This window comes from Gouania willdenowi, chromosome 3 (genome assembly GCF_900634775.1).
Source record: "Gouania willdenowi chromosome 3, fGouWil2.1, whole genome shotgun sequence".
Classification (NCBI taxonomy): domain Eukaryota; kingdom Metazoa; phylum Chordata; class Actinopteri; order Blenniiformes; family Gobiesocidae; genus Gouania; species Gouania willdenowi.
The window spans coordinates 28269932-28288882 of record NC_041046.1 but is presented as its reverse complement, the minus strand read 5'-3'; the positions used below and the strand labels follow the sequence as shown (position 1 = coordinate 28288882).

The 18951-nt window shown below is 39.9% G+C and overlaps 3 protein-coding genes across 17 annotated transcripts in view; 2 read left to right on the top strand and 1 right to left on the bottom strand.

Moving 5' to 3' along the window:
- mrvi1 (murine retrovirus integration site 1 homolog) overlaps nt 1-2214 on the top strand; it is a 32966-nt gene extending 30752 nt beyond the window's left edge. For all 10 annotated transcript variants that reach the window (XM_028475760.1, XM_028475727.1, XM_028475770.1 and 7 more), the window contains 2 exons: nt 62-190; nt 1285-2214. In XM_028475760.1, coding sequence (XP_028331561.1) covers nt 62-190; nt 1285-1447 — 292 coding nt within the window. In that variant the 3' untranslated portion in view covers nt 1448-2214. The remainder of the gene's footprint in view (nt 1-61; nt 191-1284) is intronic.
- A 6603-nt stretch (nt 2215-8817) lies between these two features.
- On the top strand, nt 8818-12629 carry lyve1a (lymphatic vessel endothelial hyaluronic receptor 1a). Of its 3 annotated transcripts, none has more exons than XM_028476763.1 (6): nt 8818-9193; nt 9290-9473; nt 9549-9688; nt 10649-10708; nt 10791-10863; nt 12117-12629. In XM_028476763.1, the coding sequence occupies exons 1-6, from the start codon at nt 9106-9108 to the stop codon at nt 12259-12261; spliced, it is 690 nt and encodes a 229-aa protein (XP_028332564.1). In that variant the 5' UTR covers nt 8818-9105; the 3' UTR covers nt 12262-12629. The 3 variants fall into 3 exon arrangements, with proteins under 3 accessions (XP_028332564.1, XP_028332547.1, XP_028332555.1); XM_028476746.1 differs by having other exon boundaries at nt 9013-9193; nt 10541-10708; XM_028476754.1 differs by having other exon boundaries at nt 9018-9193; nt 10541-10708; nt 12120-12629.
- Nucleotides 12191-18951, bottom strand: part of ampd3a (adenosine monophosphate deaminase 3a) — a 66010-nt gene continuing 59249 nt past the window's right edge. For all 4 annotated transcript variants that reach the window (XM_028476704.1, XM_028476723.1, XM_028476712.1 and 1 more), the window contains 9 exons: nt 18272-18466; nt 17186-17317; nt 16938-17101; nt 16728-16854; nt 15078-15241; nt 14707-14827; nt 13811-13984; nt 12935-13045; nt 12191-12825 (listed from right to left, as the gene is read on the bottom strand). In XM_028476704.1, the coding sequence (XP_028332505.1) occupies nt 12649-12825; nt 12935-13045; nt 13811-13984; nt 14707-14827; nt 15078-15241; nt 16728-16854; nt 16938-17101; nt 17186-17317; nt 18272-18466 (1365 nt within the window). In that variant the 3' untranslated portion in view covers nt 12191-12648. The remainder of the gene's footprint in view (nt 12826-12934; nt 13046-13810; nt 13985-14706; nt 14828-15077; nt 15242-16727; nt 16855-16937; nt 17102-17185; nt 17318-18271; nt 18467-18951) is intronic.

The following is an 18951-nucleotide window of genomic DNA, read 5'->3' as shown; positions in this document are numbered from 1 at the left end:
ACTGATTGTTAGAGTATTTATTTGTTTTTTTGCTTGTGTATGTAATGATCACACATTGTAGGTACCAAGAGGGGCTGAAACAAAGCAAAGCAGGTCAAGAGGAGAGACCTGATGAGGAGGTCACTGCAGAGAAAATATTAGACCTGAAAAATAAGGATGAAGAGAGCGGAAAGAGGATAAAGAGCAGCAGGTATGCTAAATCTACTGCTTCATATCAAAAACATGAACAAATCACCAAACCATGAATTACCTCCAATTAGGCCAGCTGTGTCAAACTCATTTCTGCTCAGGGGCCAAACACAGAGCAGTTTGATTTCCAGGGAGAAATAAAGTGTCATTTTAACTTTTTAATATGCACTAGTTTTCACTTCCACGTATAACTGATCAATCTAGTTTGAAAGGCGTCAAAAATATCCAAGCAAAAGGTGACAGACATCAGATCAACACTTCAGAAACCTTTGATTTTGTGACCAAAATTTAGTTTTTTTTAGTGATATAGGCACAAAAGCCCCTGCAAACATTGTCATTTTATCAAATTTGTGAATTTGTATGGACAAAGATACGTACAACTTTTTCTTTTGGCCCCCGGGTCTTGAGTTTGACAATGTCAATTAGGCCATGGTGAACTTGCTTGTACACTAAACATTAAAGGGTCGACTAGCTATGTTTTTATCAGATCCTTAAAGCGCTTTAATTGCTGTTGCTGCAGTGAAGCTGGATCTGCACAATTTCTAGATTAAAAAGGAGAGAATGGCTGGTCTTCAAACTCAGACTGCAATGTAATCAGCAAGTTGGCATTTTGTATTGAAAAGAACTAAACTACTGTAAATAATGATGATGAATAAAACATTGCACACTGTGATGACTCAGTGATTCAATAACACCATAACAGAGGGCCTGAACATATATGCACATGTAAACTGAATGGAAGCCACAAGGTAAAGGTCAGCTATAACATCAAATGCTCTCAATTTAGGTTTCTAACAAATCACAAACAAAAAAAACACCAGCAACCTATCATTTACAAGCTACAATATAAACTAAACTTCCTCCAATATACCCAGTAAAAATGTTAAAAAAGGGAGCGGTATGTTCGAGTATTACATGATTTAAATACAATTTAATGAACAAACCAAAGAACATCAATGCCAAATGAACTTTTGTTCTGATGTCCTCATCTGTAACGTGATGCATATAGACGGAGCTCTGCTGCATAAATATTTTTTTGGGTCAGAAAGTGGGTCAGTGACCCGTGAAATGAGAACCGTTCTATTGTCTTCACAGGAGGATGGAGGAAGTGCTGGTTCTCTTCAGACGTTACTGTCCTAAGATCTCAGTGAGTCGGCGACTCCTGTGGATCTCCTTGGTGCTGTTCGTGACTCTGTGCGTGGTTATCAGCATCTTGACATTTTTCCGTGGTTACCACAGCCGGCGTGAGGACACGTAAGGAGAGACGGACTAACTGTGGTTTTACTGGACTGTTTTACCAACTAAAGCACCCATTCATATAGAGTGCAACATTTGCATTAAATTACAATAGATAGAAAGATTTCTCTGAGTGTTGAACATGGTCCTGATCATAGTAGAGCAGTGTACATATTATATATTCATTTTCTAATTTTATTGCATTAAAATAGTCAGAGAACTCAGAGATTTCACCTTCATATTTAAAGATTGTTTGTATTGTATGACAAATATATAATAAGTAAAAGAAGCACATTCCAATGTAGTTCTTAAAGTGCAATAATTTACAGTCCATACAATTTGTTTGCGTCGTCAGATCACCAGCAGAGCACTATTTAGATAGACCTTTATTTGACTGTTGTGTTTAGATTTGCACATGAGAGCTTGTCGTTAGGGGTTTTTTGTGGTCTTTTGGATTTTAATGTTCTCCCACCTCACCTGTAAATAAAAAGGTGCCTAAAGACACTCTGTAGTCATTCATATACATTATTCAATGGAAATCAGGCTGAGTCGGACATGTTGACACATTTGGTTAGTTCTGTTTAGTTTGTTTCTTACTGAGGGATGCATTGAAATAGACGGTACAAATACCATGTGTTGTACTCAACACCACGTTATCTGAGAACAAGACTGGCCCAGGGACCAGAATGCACTGATACCAAGACAAGTCTGAGAATTTTGGGAGATGAGACCGAGTCCATAAAAATCTACTTCAAAAGCCAAGACAATGTTGAATATATTTGACAGAAAAAAAAAACAAGGTGTCAGCACAACATGCAAAAAATCTCAAATTTTGAGAAATTTTGTTCAACGAAATTCTTGTACAAAAAAAAAAAATCCATATTTGTAATTAAAAACCAGTGATAAATCCAGAATTATTTTGAACATTTGAATGTTTTTATTTGTCAGGTGACAGGGGTCTAAATTAAGTATTCAGAGGTTTTCTGACTAGAAATGAGATAGACTGATGTCCATGATTTTGCACTGGAAAAGAGGAAAAACAATCAGTGAGATAAAGCAACATGAATTTAAGTTACAACATTAATTAACCAGGAACAATTCCAAGTGTTTTTCCTTATTATCACAATAATGAAGTTGAAGAATATTAGATCAGTGCTGGTCTCGAGGTCAGCCAGTCTGAGAACTATAGACAAGACTTAGTAAAAATGCTCCTCGAGTCCGAGACGAGACCAAGACTATAATATATTACAACGAGAAAATAAAACCTTTTTTCTCACCATTAACCATGCATCATAAATTTCTGTAACCCACACTAGGATTTTAGCTTTTTTTTTTTAGTTTTCCTTTTGTGCTGTCATTTCTTAATGTTATTGTAATTTTGCATAAAATTAATATACTACACTTTGACCTTTTATTATCCTGCTTTTCTACTCATCTACATCTATTAAATTAATCTGACTTGATTTGACTACCAATATTTACTTTTTCTTTTTAATTTAACTTAAATATTTCATATACTTTGTTTATTGTTTATTTTTTATTATCTCTGCAGCTCTTTTTCCTGTGAGAACTAAACCTGTGAAATTGCGTTAAATTTCTTCCTACACGTCAAAAATGTTACTGTATTTGTCATTTGTAAATAATGATAAATACTTTTTTGTAACCATGCCAATGCATGAGACCTACAGAAAGTGCTTGCTGTACAGGATAAAGCAGATTCATCAACATATTATAAAGCTGCAGAGGTGAAAGTAACGTACATACAAGTCCTCACGTTACTTTTACGTGTACTTTTCCTTTTTTGCGTACATTTCTAAATCAGTAATTTTACTTGTACTTAAGTACATTTCAAAAGAAGTAATTTGTTACATTTCAACCATTACTGAGTAAATTATATATTTTTTTGTTTTTAAAATGATCAACAAACATTGTGAAACTACATAAAATGAAATGACCTGCAGACACCAATCAAATGCATCACATCATAGTCGACCCATTAGATTAAACATAATACACGGTGCAAAAACAACAATGAATGCTGGTTATTTTCTCAGAGCATCACCAGAAGATTGTACAGGCACTATGTGTAGCCCATGATGACAAAGCAGTTGTTATTGGTATTATTTTTGTTTGAAAAAGAATTGTACATTTTGACAAACCTTATACTTCATACAGATGCCTTTGTGGAAAATAAATTAAGTTCCAAATGTGCAAGATTTGGTCTCTTTCTTTTTATGTTTATACATGAGATGTTTACTGTATGCAAGGGAACCATGGCAAGATTTATTATCAAAAGTAACTAGTAAAAATAAAGATGAATTTGATTTCTTGGATTTTCCTTTACCTTGTACTAACAAAAAAACAGGAAAACGATTCCTGTCGTATCACAAAGGTCCATCATCACTAATCACTGCCCATTAAAACACACTAATAAGAAAATAAGACATTTTGATTTAAAAATGTTATTATGCGTATCAACATGTTGGGGGCGAAATATTTGTTTTACAGTGTTTCAAATTATATTTAACAAACTTTAAAATTCAAACCTCAGTGACATGTTCTATTTCATAATATTTTGTGAGATGTCTCACTATGGGACGCAACCTCTGTCTGCATTCCTCGGAAGCATTTATTTCAATCTGCCAATTCTGATTGGCTGACGGCTCCTTCCAACGCTGTTGCTAGGGCACACGTTGGTCCCCAGCGACTCTTTCACTCCGGTGTTAGCCCCGCTGCACGCTCCTTGCCGCAAGGCCGGTGTGTTGACCTCAGCACATCTTGCTGTCGTCTTGGTCCCACTGCTCTCGGCGCCTACGGTCCCGTGCGCACGTTGGTCCTCCCTCTGGGTTCTCACTAAAGTGTGTAGCACGGCTCCAGCTCCAGATACAACGGTATCCAAGCTTCGGACAAAAGCAAAAGCTACCGTCTCAAGAAAATCCAACGCTGTCCTCGACGTCTCAGACGGTCCAGCACACGTTGGGCTGCATCCCTGCTAGCACCTGTTCTAGCTGCCTTGTGGTAGCTAAGCTAGTCACCTGCTCTCCTAACTGCGTCACGCGGTGATGGAAGCTAAGGCCTCTCTCACAGAGGGAGCGGGATGCTCTGGGGCTCGCCTTAGTCCATGTGGGGGTAAAATCTCCACTATGGACAGGCACAAAGTCTGCCTGGGTCTGGAACATGCCCGCAGGGTGATCGAAACTCCAGGCTTGTGTAAGCACTGCGCCGTGTTTAACGCATGACGCTTCCACAGGAGACTGGCACGCCTGTCTGAGCAGGACTCCTTCCCCCCTCACGGTCTCCCCGTCGTGGCGAATGAAGTAGAGAAGTTGATGGTTCCAGCTGGGGATCATAGCTCGACCTGGCGTCTCAATCCCCGCTTCACGAGGATGTCCTTGTGATTGACTGTGGAGAGTTTGATAAAGACTCTTCTGACCCTCTCGGCTTGAGTGTGGACGAGGAGGATGGACCTTTCATCACCCCGGCTCGGGGTAGGCTTCATGCCGCCTCTGTAGCCTCACAAGAGGAATTGGAGGGCTCCATGCCCGTCTCCTTTCCTCCCAGCCTGGACACGGTGGAAGTGTGTAAATGCGCTACAGCTTGGCTGGCCATTTTGTGGCCCGCCGTAGTGACTGAAACCACCAAGTACTGCTACGAAGGGATGAAGCTCCCCCTTTTGAAGGGCGCTGCGAGACAAGTCCTTCCCGTCTTCCCTGAGCTGCTCGTGGAAGTAGCTCGTACCTGGAAGGAACGTCCGTTAACCGCATCAAGTGCCTCATTCCTCGACTGTGAGTCAATGGAGAGCCTTGGACTGCTTTGTATGCCGCCGGTGGAGCCTCTCCTTGCGGCTCATCTGCTCCCGCGACAGCCCGTAGTGACCCCTCAGAGACCCGAGTTACCGTCTAGAGCTGCCCTCTCAGTCAGGGTGCTGAATGTCCTTTCTCTCCTCACTGCCTATCAGGCTGAACTCTGTGAGGATTTTGAACTGTCTCAGGCCCCTGCGAAGATGGAGGAAATATCCACGGTTACAGACATGTCTCTGCACCCAACGCTGCTCCGTGCAGGCTTTGGGAAAGGTGATGAGCAACATGGTTGTTCAGGAGCGAGCCCGTTGGCTCGACCTCGCTAAACTGCCTGATGCAGGAAAGAGCAACATCCTGGATGTCCCCATTGTTCCCCAGGGGATTTTCTGCTCCGCTTTGTCCTACATGCAGCGGCGCTGCGAGGAGAAAAAGAGAGATGATGAGGCTCTCTGCCTCTGTCTCCCCAGGAAACCCCCGCTCACGTCTGCACCGGCGCGACGAAGGGCTTTTCCTCAGGCTGCTCCCCAGAGTCCACAGTTTAAAGCGGCGAGACCTTCCATTCTACGGCCAGCCCCGCCACAGCCTCGACGACGACGTCAAATCTAGGATTTGTGGTGAATGCGGAAAAGAGCATGTTGTCCCCTACACAGGAAATAATTTTCCTGGGTCTGTCCCTATGCTCAGTGCCGTTCACCGCTCGGGTTGATGGCTTCGACCATCCTCGTGATCCGCCTTGGTCGCCTTCACATGAGGAATTTCCAACTGTGCGTCATGGCGCACGGAGGGTTTTGGTTACGCCAGAGTGCGGCGCGGCTCTGCGCCCCGGGCTTCCTGACAGAGAGGGTGCTTATTGGCATTGTTACGTCCAGGAAGGTGGTCTCGACGGACACCACCCTGACATGCTGGGGTGGGACCCATGAGGGCAGGGCTGTGAGGGGTCATTGGGATGCGATCCTCCAGCGCGCTCACATAATTTACTTAAAACTGTCAGTGGTGTTTCTCTCGCTGATCCACTTCCTATCGTCTCTCAGGGGACATCATGTCCTGGTGAGAATGGACAATACCACGTCGGTGGCGTACATCAACCGCCATGGCAGGTTGCTGTCACTGGCCCGCAGACTGATACTGTGGAGTGTTGGGCTTCTCCTCTCATTGAGAGCACGGCACGTCCCGGGGATCATGAACATGGGCGCCGACCTGTTATCCACGGGTGCACCGCTTTACGGGGAATGGATGCTGCACCCAGAGGTGATGCGGCAGCTGTGGGCCTGTTACGGACGGGCCGAGGTGGACCTGTTCGCAGGGGAAGAATACGCACAGTGTACAATGTTTTTCTCCCTGCGCAGCACGGAGGCTCCCCTCCGCGTAGATACATGTTCTTTACACATTCCCCCCGTTGGCTCTGATTTCTCCCACCCTGTCCATGGTGAGGGAATCCGGTCGCACACTGATTCCGGTGGCTCCCCTGTGGCCATACATTGGCTGGCAGAAATTTACCAGCTGCTGTGTGCACGTCCCTGGCAGCTCCCACTGCGCAGGGACCTGCTGTCACAGGGGAGGGGCACGGTTTGTCACCCGCATCCAGACCATCTGGCGCTGTGGGCTTGGCCCCTGAGTGGCTCAATCTGTCAGCTGTGGGATTATCACAGAGTGTAAATTCCACCATACAGAGTGCTCGTGACCCCTCCACTAGGTCTTTTTATGACTCTAGGTGGAGGCTGTTTGAGGGGTGGTGCCTCCAGAGGACCCACGTCCCTTTTCAGTGCCCGGTGGGAGTGATTTTGTCATTTCTGCAGGACCTGATTGACAAAAACTAAGCCTTTTCCACTGTGAAAGTTTATTTGGTGGCAATTTCCGCCTGTCACGTTGGCTTTGGGGATAAGACGGCCTGTCAGCACCCGCTGATCTGCCGGTTTATGAAGGGAGCACGTATTCTCCTCCCCACTGGTGCCACCGTGGGATCCGGCGGTCATTTTGGAGGGACTTAAACGTCCTCCTTTCAAACTACTTGAGGAAGCGGGCCTAAAGTTCGCCTCTCTTAAGGCTGTCTTGTTACTGGCTCTGGCTTCGGCCAAGAGGATCAGTGACATCCATGCGCTCTTGGTTCATCCGTCGTGCGCTCAGCTTTTGCCAGGTGATGCGAGGATGATCCTGAGACCCAACCCAGCCTTTGTGCTGAAGGTTGTGGGCTCGTGTTGTCCCATTGACCATTTGGCCTTTTCTGCCTCACAGGGTGAGCAGCAGCCAAATGTGTTATGTCCAGTTTGTGCGATCTGCACTTACATGGATATGACAAGAAGCCTCAGGAGGAGTGATTGGCTGTTCATCTCCTGGGCCAATCCCTGTGAGAAGAAGGCTGTTACTAAGCAACGCCTGTCACACTGGGTGGTGGAGACTATTGCTTTGGCTTACTTGTGTCAGAGTCTGCAGCAGCCTGCGGGTCTGCGTGCACACTCGACTCGTGGTCTTGCCACATCCTGGGCTTTGTTCAGGGGAGTGTCTGTTCAGGACAGCAAGTTGGAGCAGCAAGTTGGACCTCGCCCCTCACGTTTGTCCGCTTTTACATGCTGGACGTTTCCACCCCGTGCGTGGCACGGGCGGTTTTACTGTCCTGATGTGATCAGATTTCTGCCCCGGGGGTTGGTACCACTCGATAAACATGTCTGCACTATGGGAGTTTCCATATCCCATAGTGAGACATCTCACAAAATATTATGAAATACAATTTTAGGTTATGTATATAACCCCGGTTCTATGAGTAATATGAGTGAGATGTCTCACCAGACTGCCCTTCTTGGTTGAACGATGAGAAGAGGTGCTTATTTTGAATGGTGCGTGTCTGTCCGCGTCCTCCTTTTTATAGGAGGTGGGTCTTCCCCTCGCGGAAGGACACGCTTCACTGGCCAATCAGGATTGGCAGATTGAAATAAATGCTTCTGAGGAATGCAGACAGAGGTTGCATCCCAGAGTGAGACATCTCACGCATATTACTCAGAGAACCGGGGTTATACATAGCCTAAAGTTTCTTATATCTGATCCCCTTTGGTGTCCTAGTTTTTATGGACGGTTGAGCAGTGGCTCAGATTATTGTATCATTTTTCTAGTCGCAATAACTGTAAAAAAAAATTAAAAAAATTAAAACGTGATGTGTTTTACAGAAATGTCTTTCATTGCATGTTCTGATAAAGTCTACAGGACACATTCTTGATAAAACATCAGCAGTGTAACATTCTTTCAACACATTGCTCACTCACCTCATTGACACCTTACCACAGAAAAAAAAAAAAAGTCTACGTCCTTATCAGAATGCTTTGCGTCATTTCCCCATCATCAGGACATACTGAGCAATGTTTTTGTGGATGTGGGATGTCACTTTGTCCCAGAGGTTGATCACACGCCTGTGGATGATAAGGAACTTTCACGAGTGAGTAAACGCCCTTCAGAGAGGAAATCATTAGCACTGGGTGTGAGGCTGATTTCAGGAACAATGAAATTCAGCATTTGTTCACACGATCAACAACTTCATGATTCCCACGAGCGCTAGACTGCTGCTTTACTCATACATTCAATGTTACGGTAAAGCTTTACCATATTCAGCTAATAAAAAATCAAATGTTATTTTCATTCCATTTTGTTAAAGCCTTGTTCGGTCATTTAGGGGACATTTAAGCCCTCCGTCTCCTGGGACCCAAAACATGATGGCTCTTGATCCGACCTGTGCTCACTACTTCCCCCTTCCTTTTCCTGTGCTTTCTGGCACTGAGAGTCTCCACACACACCAGCTCACAGAATCACATCTATTTAACCGTGTCACTTTGCTCACAGACACATAAACCCCTGCAACGCTGCTCGTCACCACGATCTCCTCCATCCAAGAGTCATGAAAAGTTTGTGCTTCTGCATCTTATCAGTGTTGGCTGTTGCCTCAGTCACTTCTGCTCAAAACACTGACATCAATCACATCAGAGGTGAGTATTTATCAGTGCGATATGAGTAATGTTGTTAACGTTTGGTCAGACTTGTCTCTTATGCAGATTTTGTAAAATTTGTATTACTGCGTCCAGTTTTTCCATCAGTGAACCAAAGCGTTGCTGGAGTCTTTCAGGTGACTCGTTTAAATGACTTCAACCAGCCTCACTATGCATTCAACGCATCTGAAGCTCGGTTGCTGTGCTTGTCTCTTGGAGTGCACATTGCTTCCAAAGCACAGGTGGAAACTGCTCTCACGAGAGGATTTGAAACATGCAGGTATAGAATATTATTACACAAAGCCATTCTCCATCAAGTATGTAATTGTTGTCGTGTTTTGTTTTTTTTTCTCAGATTTGGTTGGATTGATGAATACCTTGCTGTGATCCCTCGCATCCGGGCCCTTATTAACTGTGGCAAAAACCAGACGGGCTTGGTGCCTTGGCGAGCATCTGTGAAAAAAAAGTTTGATGTGTTTTGCTTCAACGAATCAGGTTTTAAGAAATTATTCACAGCACAGCAGCTTAATGTGTAACAATACTTTAGTCATACATACATGTTGAGACATTTAAATTCCTTTATATATAATGTGGGCTGATAATACAATTTAGGTTTAGGATCATGTGTCAATTAATTATACACAAAGAATTTACATTCACACCATGCAATTGTCTTAAAAATGTTGACTCACTGCAGAGTGATTGCACAGTTAAAAGAGCAGGGCAATATATCGATATTCAAGATATATCGAGTTATCCATTTTGGGGATATAAAAGATTACAATATCGCTTATATCAATATACATATATATTTATATCTTATTTAGTTTTAAAGTACTTGTTTTTAGGAGTTGCTGCTTTTGCTACTTCTCAGAACAACATAAAAAGTACAGCTTGATGGATTGCCAAGTGCGTTCTAACCCAGAATTCACTCACATGTGCTGTCCCTTAGAAGAGAAAAAGACTAAAGTGGAACATATTGTGCAGCTGTTTGTTAATAAATGTGTCTGTGTGGCATTTTTCTCATCAAATTTAACCCAAAATTGTCTTTCTGGTCAGACTTAATTTGAAATACCATTTTCCAGATTTATATTGTATTTTGAGAACAAATATTGAGATATGAGTTTTGGTCCATATCGCCCAGCCCTAACAGTTGATGTAGAATATTTCAACTACTGCACAATTTTAGGTCAACGATTGACTTTTTTTTTTTTTTTTTTTTAATTAGAAGTGAATACATTTGATGCATGTTGACTTTCAAAACAGCACATTGGTGATGATTTATCACATGGCATTGTGCGCGTTGCATGTTGTATCTAATCATTCACGGCCTTGCTTTGCACACAGATCCATGGACACAATTGAAGGATACAGCTACTGATAGACCTTTGAACAGCAGCGATGTGTTGGGTCTCACAAACTTAACATTCTCCTCCTCATCACCCTCTTCTCCAGACACCATAGACGAGGCAGAACCAGCCCGTTCTGTTGGCAGTTCTAAGCAGCGTGCTGGAGGTGTGTAACTCAGCACCTTCACATCTATTGTTTTTGTTTCCTTTGTGTATTGAATGGGTTTGTTTTTCTCTTCTCGTTTTAGGAAAAGTCGTTCTCATCACCTGCACCTGTGTCTTTCTTCTGATTGCAGCTGTCATCATTGCATACCTCAAACTGTGAGCATCTTTAAGTAAAATCCTGTTAACTACAGTATTAACAGTAGTATTAGCAATGCTTATTAGTTGTTGGTTAAATGTTTACCACAGAACAAAGCAGAGGTGAAAGTAACGTATTACAAGTTACTGTAATTGAGTTGCTCTTATGGGTACTTGTACTTTTTTTCCAGTACATTCTTTAAATCAGTATTTTTACTTGTACTTAAGTAGGTTCTATATGAAGTAATTAGTTACATTTCTGCACCCAACCGTTACTCAGTAAATTATTATTATTTTGTTTTAAAATAATCAACGGACATTATGAAACAACAAAAAATGAAATAACCACACAACAATTAAATGCATCACATCATAGCCGACCAATCAGATTCAACTTAATGCACGGCACCAAAAGAGCATTGAAGAGGTTATTTTCTCAGTTTTAAGAGTCCAGAATTGTATATTTTAACAAAGTTTTTATTTTATACAGCTGCCTTTGTAGAAAATAAATTAAGTTCCAATTGTGAAAGTAACTTTTACTTTGAGTACTATTTAATTGAGCAACTTTTTACTTGTACTTGAGTATTTTATGTATGACTTACTTTTACTTGAGTACAATTTCAAAAAGACATAGTCATCAACATCCCCTGCCAGATTGGTTGTCATAACTCAAATACTTTTCCTAAATGTCCTAAATCTAAGAACTTAGATGTTTACATAAGAAAATATCACATCAGAATATAAAATTACTAAAGCTGTCCCCTTTGAAGATACCTCGAACAGAGTAAAGAAAAACGATATAAGGAAAATAACTCCGGAAAAAAAAATTGCAGTTCTCATTTTCGAACTCCATCAAGGTATTGATACCCTGAAGCCACATACCAAAAGTGGTTATCTTATCTTAAACGGTTTCTGAGAAAAGATGTCCCCTTTGAAGATACCTCGAACAGAAGAAAAAAAAACGAAACAAGGACAAAAACTCCAGAAAAAATAATTGCGCGCTTCTCATTTTCGAACTCCATCAAGGTATTAATACCCTGAAGCCACACGACAAATTTGATTATCATATCTTAAACAGTTTCTGAGAAAAGCTGTCTCCTTTAACTCGGACGGATGGATGCACGCACGGAGCTCAAACCTATATCTCAATACACTTTGTGGCGGGGGATAATAATAAAGTAACACTACTTCTTTTGAGTAGGATAAATCAGTACTCTTTACACCTCTGGTACTAAGTTGCTGGTTGCTTTTACTATTTCTCTCTGTTTAAAAAGCAGAAGACAACGTTTTCAGAGCTCTGATGAAAAGCAGCAGAAGGAATACATCGAGACAGAAGATTGGACCGTTGTGACAAGAAACAAAGAATCCCAAAAGGCTGTTCCCAAAAAGATCAGGATAGAAGAAATGCATGCAAAATGAACTTTAAGTTTTTTTTTTTAAATTGAGCACCAAAGCCTCTTATTCATTGTTTCCTTTCCTGTTAGATGAGCTGTGTTTATTAGATCTAATTGTTGCAGGTTCTTCAATGTGTCCTCATCACAGAATGGAGAGAAAGCTTATGTTTATTATCAGACAGTAGTAGATGTGTCTGGTCCATTACAGCTTTGAGGTAAACATTTCCAGCTTGTACAGTATCAGGTCTTTGTTTTACCAAAACAATAGTTTCCAACCCCGAGCCAGATGGGTTTGGTTCTTCAGGGAGAAATCTTACACTTTTTGTACTGAATCATTTGCTTCCTGTGTGAACTTTTTCAAAATAAAGGTCATATCTTAATAATTATACCAAAGCATGCTTGGATTGATGTTTTATTGAAAGTTGGAGTGCATAGTGTCAGATTTGACTGCGTCCACTATGAAACTGAGTTCGTTCCACAGCGTCTCGTGTCTGTAGGCCATGCGGATCTGAGCCACGTTGGTTCGGTGGATATTGTTTCCTTCGGGTCCGTCTTTCAGATAATTCTCACCCAAAAAGTACTTCTTTTCCTTTAAATAGATAATGCGATAAATATTTGGATGAATATGGAGCCAAATTAAAAAAAAAATTGATTAGATGTTTCAGAGAAAGCAGAGAAAAGCTGAGATGTGACGGTACCTGGTGGGACAATCCACTCTGCAGAACACTGTTTCGGGCTATTTCACACACGTCACATGTACTGAGCTTCCACAGCTGAGCAGCAATAGCATACTCCTCCATCAGCGGTTCCTGAGGTCAGAATGCAAACACAATCAATGAGAACTGTCTAAAACCAGCTGGGTTGGGGACAATTATAACTGTAATCGTGTATTTGATAATTCATTACAATTATGGCATAATTATAATTGAAATTGTAATTGAAAAAAAATCTGTTGCTGTTGTAATCATTATTGAGTTCAGCTAATTGACTTTGTAATTCTATGGAAATTTTGATGGAATTTCATGGAAATTCTATAAAAAAAACTGTCAATTACAATTTATTTAAACACAAACCTAGTGAACCATATTAAAGTTCTGTCTTACACATAATTATTAAATGTTTCATATCGAGTTTACGCCCACACCAAAAATATTAAAACCAATATTTTCATTGATAAGGAAGCCTAACGAGCTCATCAAGAAAAGAGAAACAAATTAAATGATAGATAATATTATTTTGTGTATTTCACAGCTGATTTTAGACATGGGTCAAACTGAGCCGTTAGCCTACAAGATGCTAACACAGGAGGAAGGGGAACATATTGGGGATTATTTATTTCAGACTCATTAAGTGTGATTAATTGTAATTGAGAACAGAATTGTAATTGACTTTCAGGGGGAAAATTGTAATTGGAAAAAAATACAGGTCACTGTAATGATAACTGAACATGGATAATTAAAGACGTAATTGTAACTGAAAAATGTAATTGAGCCCAACCCTGATGTAAGGAGTGGGTTGAACAGGTATTCAGATGTTTTTACGCCTGGTGCGCTTCCTGGGTGTTTCTACAGTACCTTGGTGTAGTGGAACTGCATGGGATCATCAGTAGAAAGAGACACACACAGTCCTTTCTGCAGGAATTCCCTGAGCGGGTTTTTGGAGTACTCCAGGAACAGACTGTTGTTGCTCAGGGGGGACATTGCAATGGGGACCTGGGCCAGGTAGTACAGGTACTGCAATACTGGACTCTAAGAGAAATGCACATATGACAGGGGCTGACAATGGTAGTGTTTACAGCATCATGAATATTTGCTCTTATTCAACTCTTTATCATGTTCAGGAACCATGTGACTTTCAAAAACCAATCAGAGTAGAGAATGTATGAATGAATCATGATGACACTAAAGAGGTTTATCACTGATTTCAAGCAAAAGGTTTTTTGTGTCAGCTTAAGAATTGTTGTTTTCTTAGATTTTAAACATATTTTATGTAATTTTCAAGATAGGAAAATATGTTCTGTGATGTTCTTTCAAAAAAATATTTCAAAGGTTTGTTAAAGGGATCCTCCACTGTTTTTACAAATGTGGCCTAAAACCCTTAAAATGTCCTTATTAGAAGATCTATGCCTAACAAAAGCATTACTTTGCACCATATTCATTTTATTAACTGTTAAAACTAATCATAAATGCTTCACCTCCTATAGAACTCAATGGACTGAAGGGGGCGATTGGCGTAATCAATGATGTCATTTCAACATGGCGGCGCACAGGGTAAAGTAGTCCCAGTTTTAAAAGTTCTAATAAGGACATTTCAAAGGTTTTAGGCCACTTTTCTTTTTTTTTTTTTTTTTTTTTATAAATGTGGACGATCCCTTTAATAACCTGTATTTTCATGTCACCATTTAACGTACTACTCATCCTATTTTCATTTAATATCTGATATATATAAACATTGGACATTTTGACAGCACCTTCTTTAAGTTGAGGCCATGTGAGATGTTGTCAGCAGTGAGAAAAGCAGAAACCAGATGGGTGATGGATCCAGCTTCTCCACAGTGGGGACGGAACTGAAAGGTGCTCAGGCCACACTCTCTAAGGAGGAAACATTTACATCTTTAAAAAAGTTTATATTTCTACAACAAAAGCTCTCATCATGTTCTGATGAGCCCATTGACCCCACTGCTTGTTCCAGGGAATTGCAGTTTAAAGTCTAACCACTAGATGTCACCAGATTCTCAACAACTCCTCAAGGTCTTTAAAAAGTGTTCAACCAATATTACTACTAAATAGGAAAGAAAATCTGTTTAATAAAAAAAAAGCAGAAGCTGGTATGTTGTCTTACACTCTGAGGTTGTTGAGAACCATGATGTTTGCATACATGTAGAACAAGTAGTAGCTGTATGGAGGATTGTCATCCCTATCCCACTGTTCAGGTTTTGGGCTCTTCAAGGAGAACATGTGATCACTGTGCTTGGATTCATCATCAACACTGTCAAAACCTGAAACCTTCAAAATAAATACAAGAAAATTAGTAAAAAATATCTCCCTAAGTATTATACTCTTTGAATCAATCATCTTTCACACAATAAAAAACACTTTTGTTAATGTGTATCAAAATTAGGGCTGAAAGATTTTCAAAAACAATCTAATTGCGATTTTTTTCCTCAATATTGCAATTGCGATTTAATATGCAATTATTTTTTCAAAGGCCTCTTGTCATGTATTTTTCAATGAACACAAGCAATAAATCAATCTGTTTCATAATAAACAATTTCAGATTTATTTAAACTTTAAATATAAAATATCTATCTACAAAAGCAAGGAATGTCGGTATGCGTGTGTGTTTGTGGAGCACATAACTCCCCGACGCAGTGTCTGATCGACCTGAAACTTTGTCAACGGCATGCACATACCCCGAGTGTGTGCAACAGTAATTTTGGGTGTAATTTGATCATTCTAAAACCAATTTGAAATGATTAATCCACATTGTGGAACTCCTGTCAAACATTGTTTTAGAACACTTATGATGTCATCAACAGTGACTTCATTATCAGTATTCTATTCTATGCTAATGCTAAGCTAAAGCAGTGCAACGCTGTCTGTCTGTACACGATAACTTGAAAAGTTAAGGACGGATTTTGATGAAATGTTCAGGAAATGTTGATAGGTCAAGGAACAGCTGATTACATTTTGGGGATGTTCTGGCTTCCAAAAGAAAAAAAAAAAAAATATATATATATATATATATCCCATTCATTTTCCCATCCACACTGTGGAATTCCTGTTAAAGTCACTATAAATACATACCTCCGACGGGCACTGTACTAGTACATTTTAAAGCACAGATTACAACAATAAAGCAAACAAATCTGTGGCTTTACATCTTCAACATATCTAACTAACTTTACGTTAAAACATGTGGACTGCACTTCTTAAACACTCTCTGAACTAAACAGGACAGAACAAAACCGGAAAAGAAAAAAAATAAAATAAAATGCAGCATTTGCGATTACAAAATCGCGTTTTATATCGTGATAATATTTCAAATGCAATTAATCATTCAGCCCTAATTGAAATAATAAGATGTATTCTCTTTTTCTCATAACATGTAAGCAAGTAGGAATGTGTTTGTAGAAATGTATATTTTTTGATGTATGGTAACCATGTGTACCTGATTGTACCTCTTGTGTAGGGATGTAACTGTTAAAATATTTGGTGGTTTTACTTAAAAATCACACACATTTAACTAGCTCAGATTTCTAAATATTTGCATTAGGTAGATACTATAATATAGTCTTTAAACAAATCATACTTTATTTCTTAAAATAACAAACAATAACTTATTTCACAATAATTTAGAAAAAAAAACCCTCAATAAATAACACAATTGTATTGAACTTCTTACCATAGATACATTTTTGATAAAAACAATAAAGACATTTTATATAAATACATATATACAGTGTGTGTGTATTTATTTCCAACATCTTACGTATTTGAGGAAAACATGGAGATTTTTGTGCTTGTGTGGGTTGACAGTGGCTTCAAACAGAGGAAGAAAAATGTTCTCCAGCATTTTGGCAAAGTTTGGTACAAGCTTCCTTGATTTGAAAATATCGCTGAAACAAAAAACATTTCATAAATTGTCAGACCTTTGATTGGGAATGTTGACCGTACTTTTTACAGATGGTGTGGCACTCACTAGATTCTGGGCACTTGAATGATCCACCTGGTGTTTGGGGAGTAAACTTTGTGTTGAATGAACCACGAGGACAGATTGTCCCACTCCAGAGGAGAATGTCCATAAATGGACAGTCGAGGCTCAGCATGCTGATACTTGCTCTCCTCCAGGTCGTGGGACACTTCCTGTTAAAGGACAGAAGAGAAACATGCTTAGGTCCAAATCAAACAGGATTTACAATGTGTATGTGTCACTTTATTCAGCATTACCTTTATAATACGAGCAAAATACTCTCCATCAATGAGGTTGTCAGTTTTCAGGAAGATTTCTCGAAGCTCGCTTGCTCCCACTGGGTTATACATTGAATTGAACTTGTCAAAGCGGTGAAAGGTTTGTCTTCCCTGAAATATTTGCACAGTTGACAGTGTCATTTTTAAACGAGAATCATCTAAACTCATCATTATGTTTTTTTTTTTAACAAAAATGGATCCCAACATACAACAATACAACCGTGAGTTGACTCCAGGGGTGGACTGGGACAAAAATTCAGCTCTGGCATTTTCTATCCAAACCAGTCCATTACATTATCAGTGAACACCATGTAGAAACAGTTATTAAGTCAGCGATTCTCAACATGTGGCTTTTTATATCTTAATTTTAACTATTATTCCCCCAGAAAACGTTAAAATAGGGAAACTATTTAACCCTCTTTTACATTTGGCAACTTTTTTCAGACTTTAGCTACCTTTTGTCAATAAATACCTCTTTTTTGTCCATTTCTGCAAGTTCATTTTGACACTTGTCCAATTTTTGTCCTTTCTTGAATTTCTTGGGCCACTTTTCATTCAAATAAGCAAGCTTTTGCCCAATAAATACTACTTGTTGCCTTTCCCCCCTACATTTTGCCTCTTTTTTTTCCACATTTTTGCCCTTTGTCACTGTTTGCCACATTTTGCCTTTTTTTTACTATTGTTTGCCACATTTATCCCTTTTATAATATTGTTTGCCACATTTTGCTCATTAAAGCTATCCTTTACCATTACATACCACATGGTTCCTTTTTATTTGCCCATTTATTGGCCACTCTTGACTACTTTTGGCTCAATTTATTCACTTTGCACTCTTTTCTTGCCACATTTTCGGCACTTTTGGACCATTTTTGGCCACCTGTTACCATGTCTGCCTCCACTCACTCTTCAAAAAAAAAAAAATAACATAGCGGACCAGCCCACTTAGGGTCGACAGCCCACCGAGACGATATCCGGTATTCCAGATGGCCAGTCCACCCCTGGTTGAAATCTCATAAATCAGATAGCATTTTGAAAGGAATCTTTAAATATATGTAGCTTTCTCACAGCGTGTACATCCAGGGAGTCCACTGTGAGGTCGTAGGGGTTCATGTTGAGGTTGTCAAACACCTGTTTGAGGGTCTGCTTTTGTCCATCCTTTTTCAGCACAACCCGGTCTGCATCCGACTTATAGGTTTTCTTGATAAAGGTCAACAGGTGTTTCTGAGACATGCATGCAGCTGCATGAATGTGTGTGTCCACCTGGGAGAGAGACATTGTTTGCAAAGGTCACAACGTTGTATTCACTAATGCACATGCAAACATGTGGGCATTTCTTTTTCCTGTAGAAAGCAGATGTTATTAATCTGTAGGTTTATGTGACTAAGCACATACTAGGAGCTTTCGTTAAATAATTTCAGAGAGAGAAGGTGAATATAATTTAAGAGGAAATGTACATTTCAAGAACCAATATGCTAGAAAAACAGAAAATGATGAGTATAACAATAGCAGGGGTTACATTATGGAACTGCCTAAAAGATGAAATAAAACAAAGCACCAACATGAACCAGTTTAAAAAATACAATATAATATAAATATAAGAAAGAAGAGCAACAATTTTACGTAGGACAGGAATAATATATAATATGTATATATTGATATATGATATATTAAGACTTAATAAACATTTTTATTAAGGTTTTTATTAATTTAAATATTGCCATACTAATTTTAATTTCTGTCGTAGA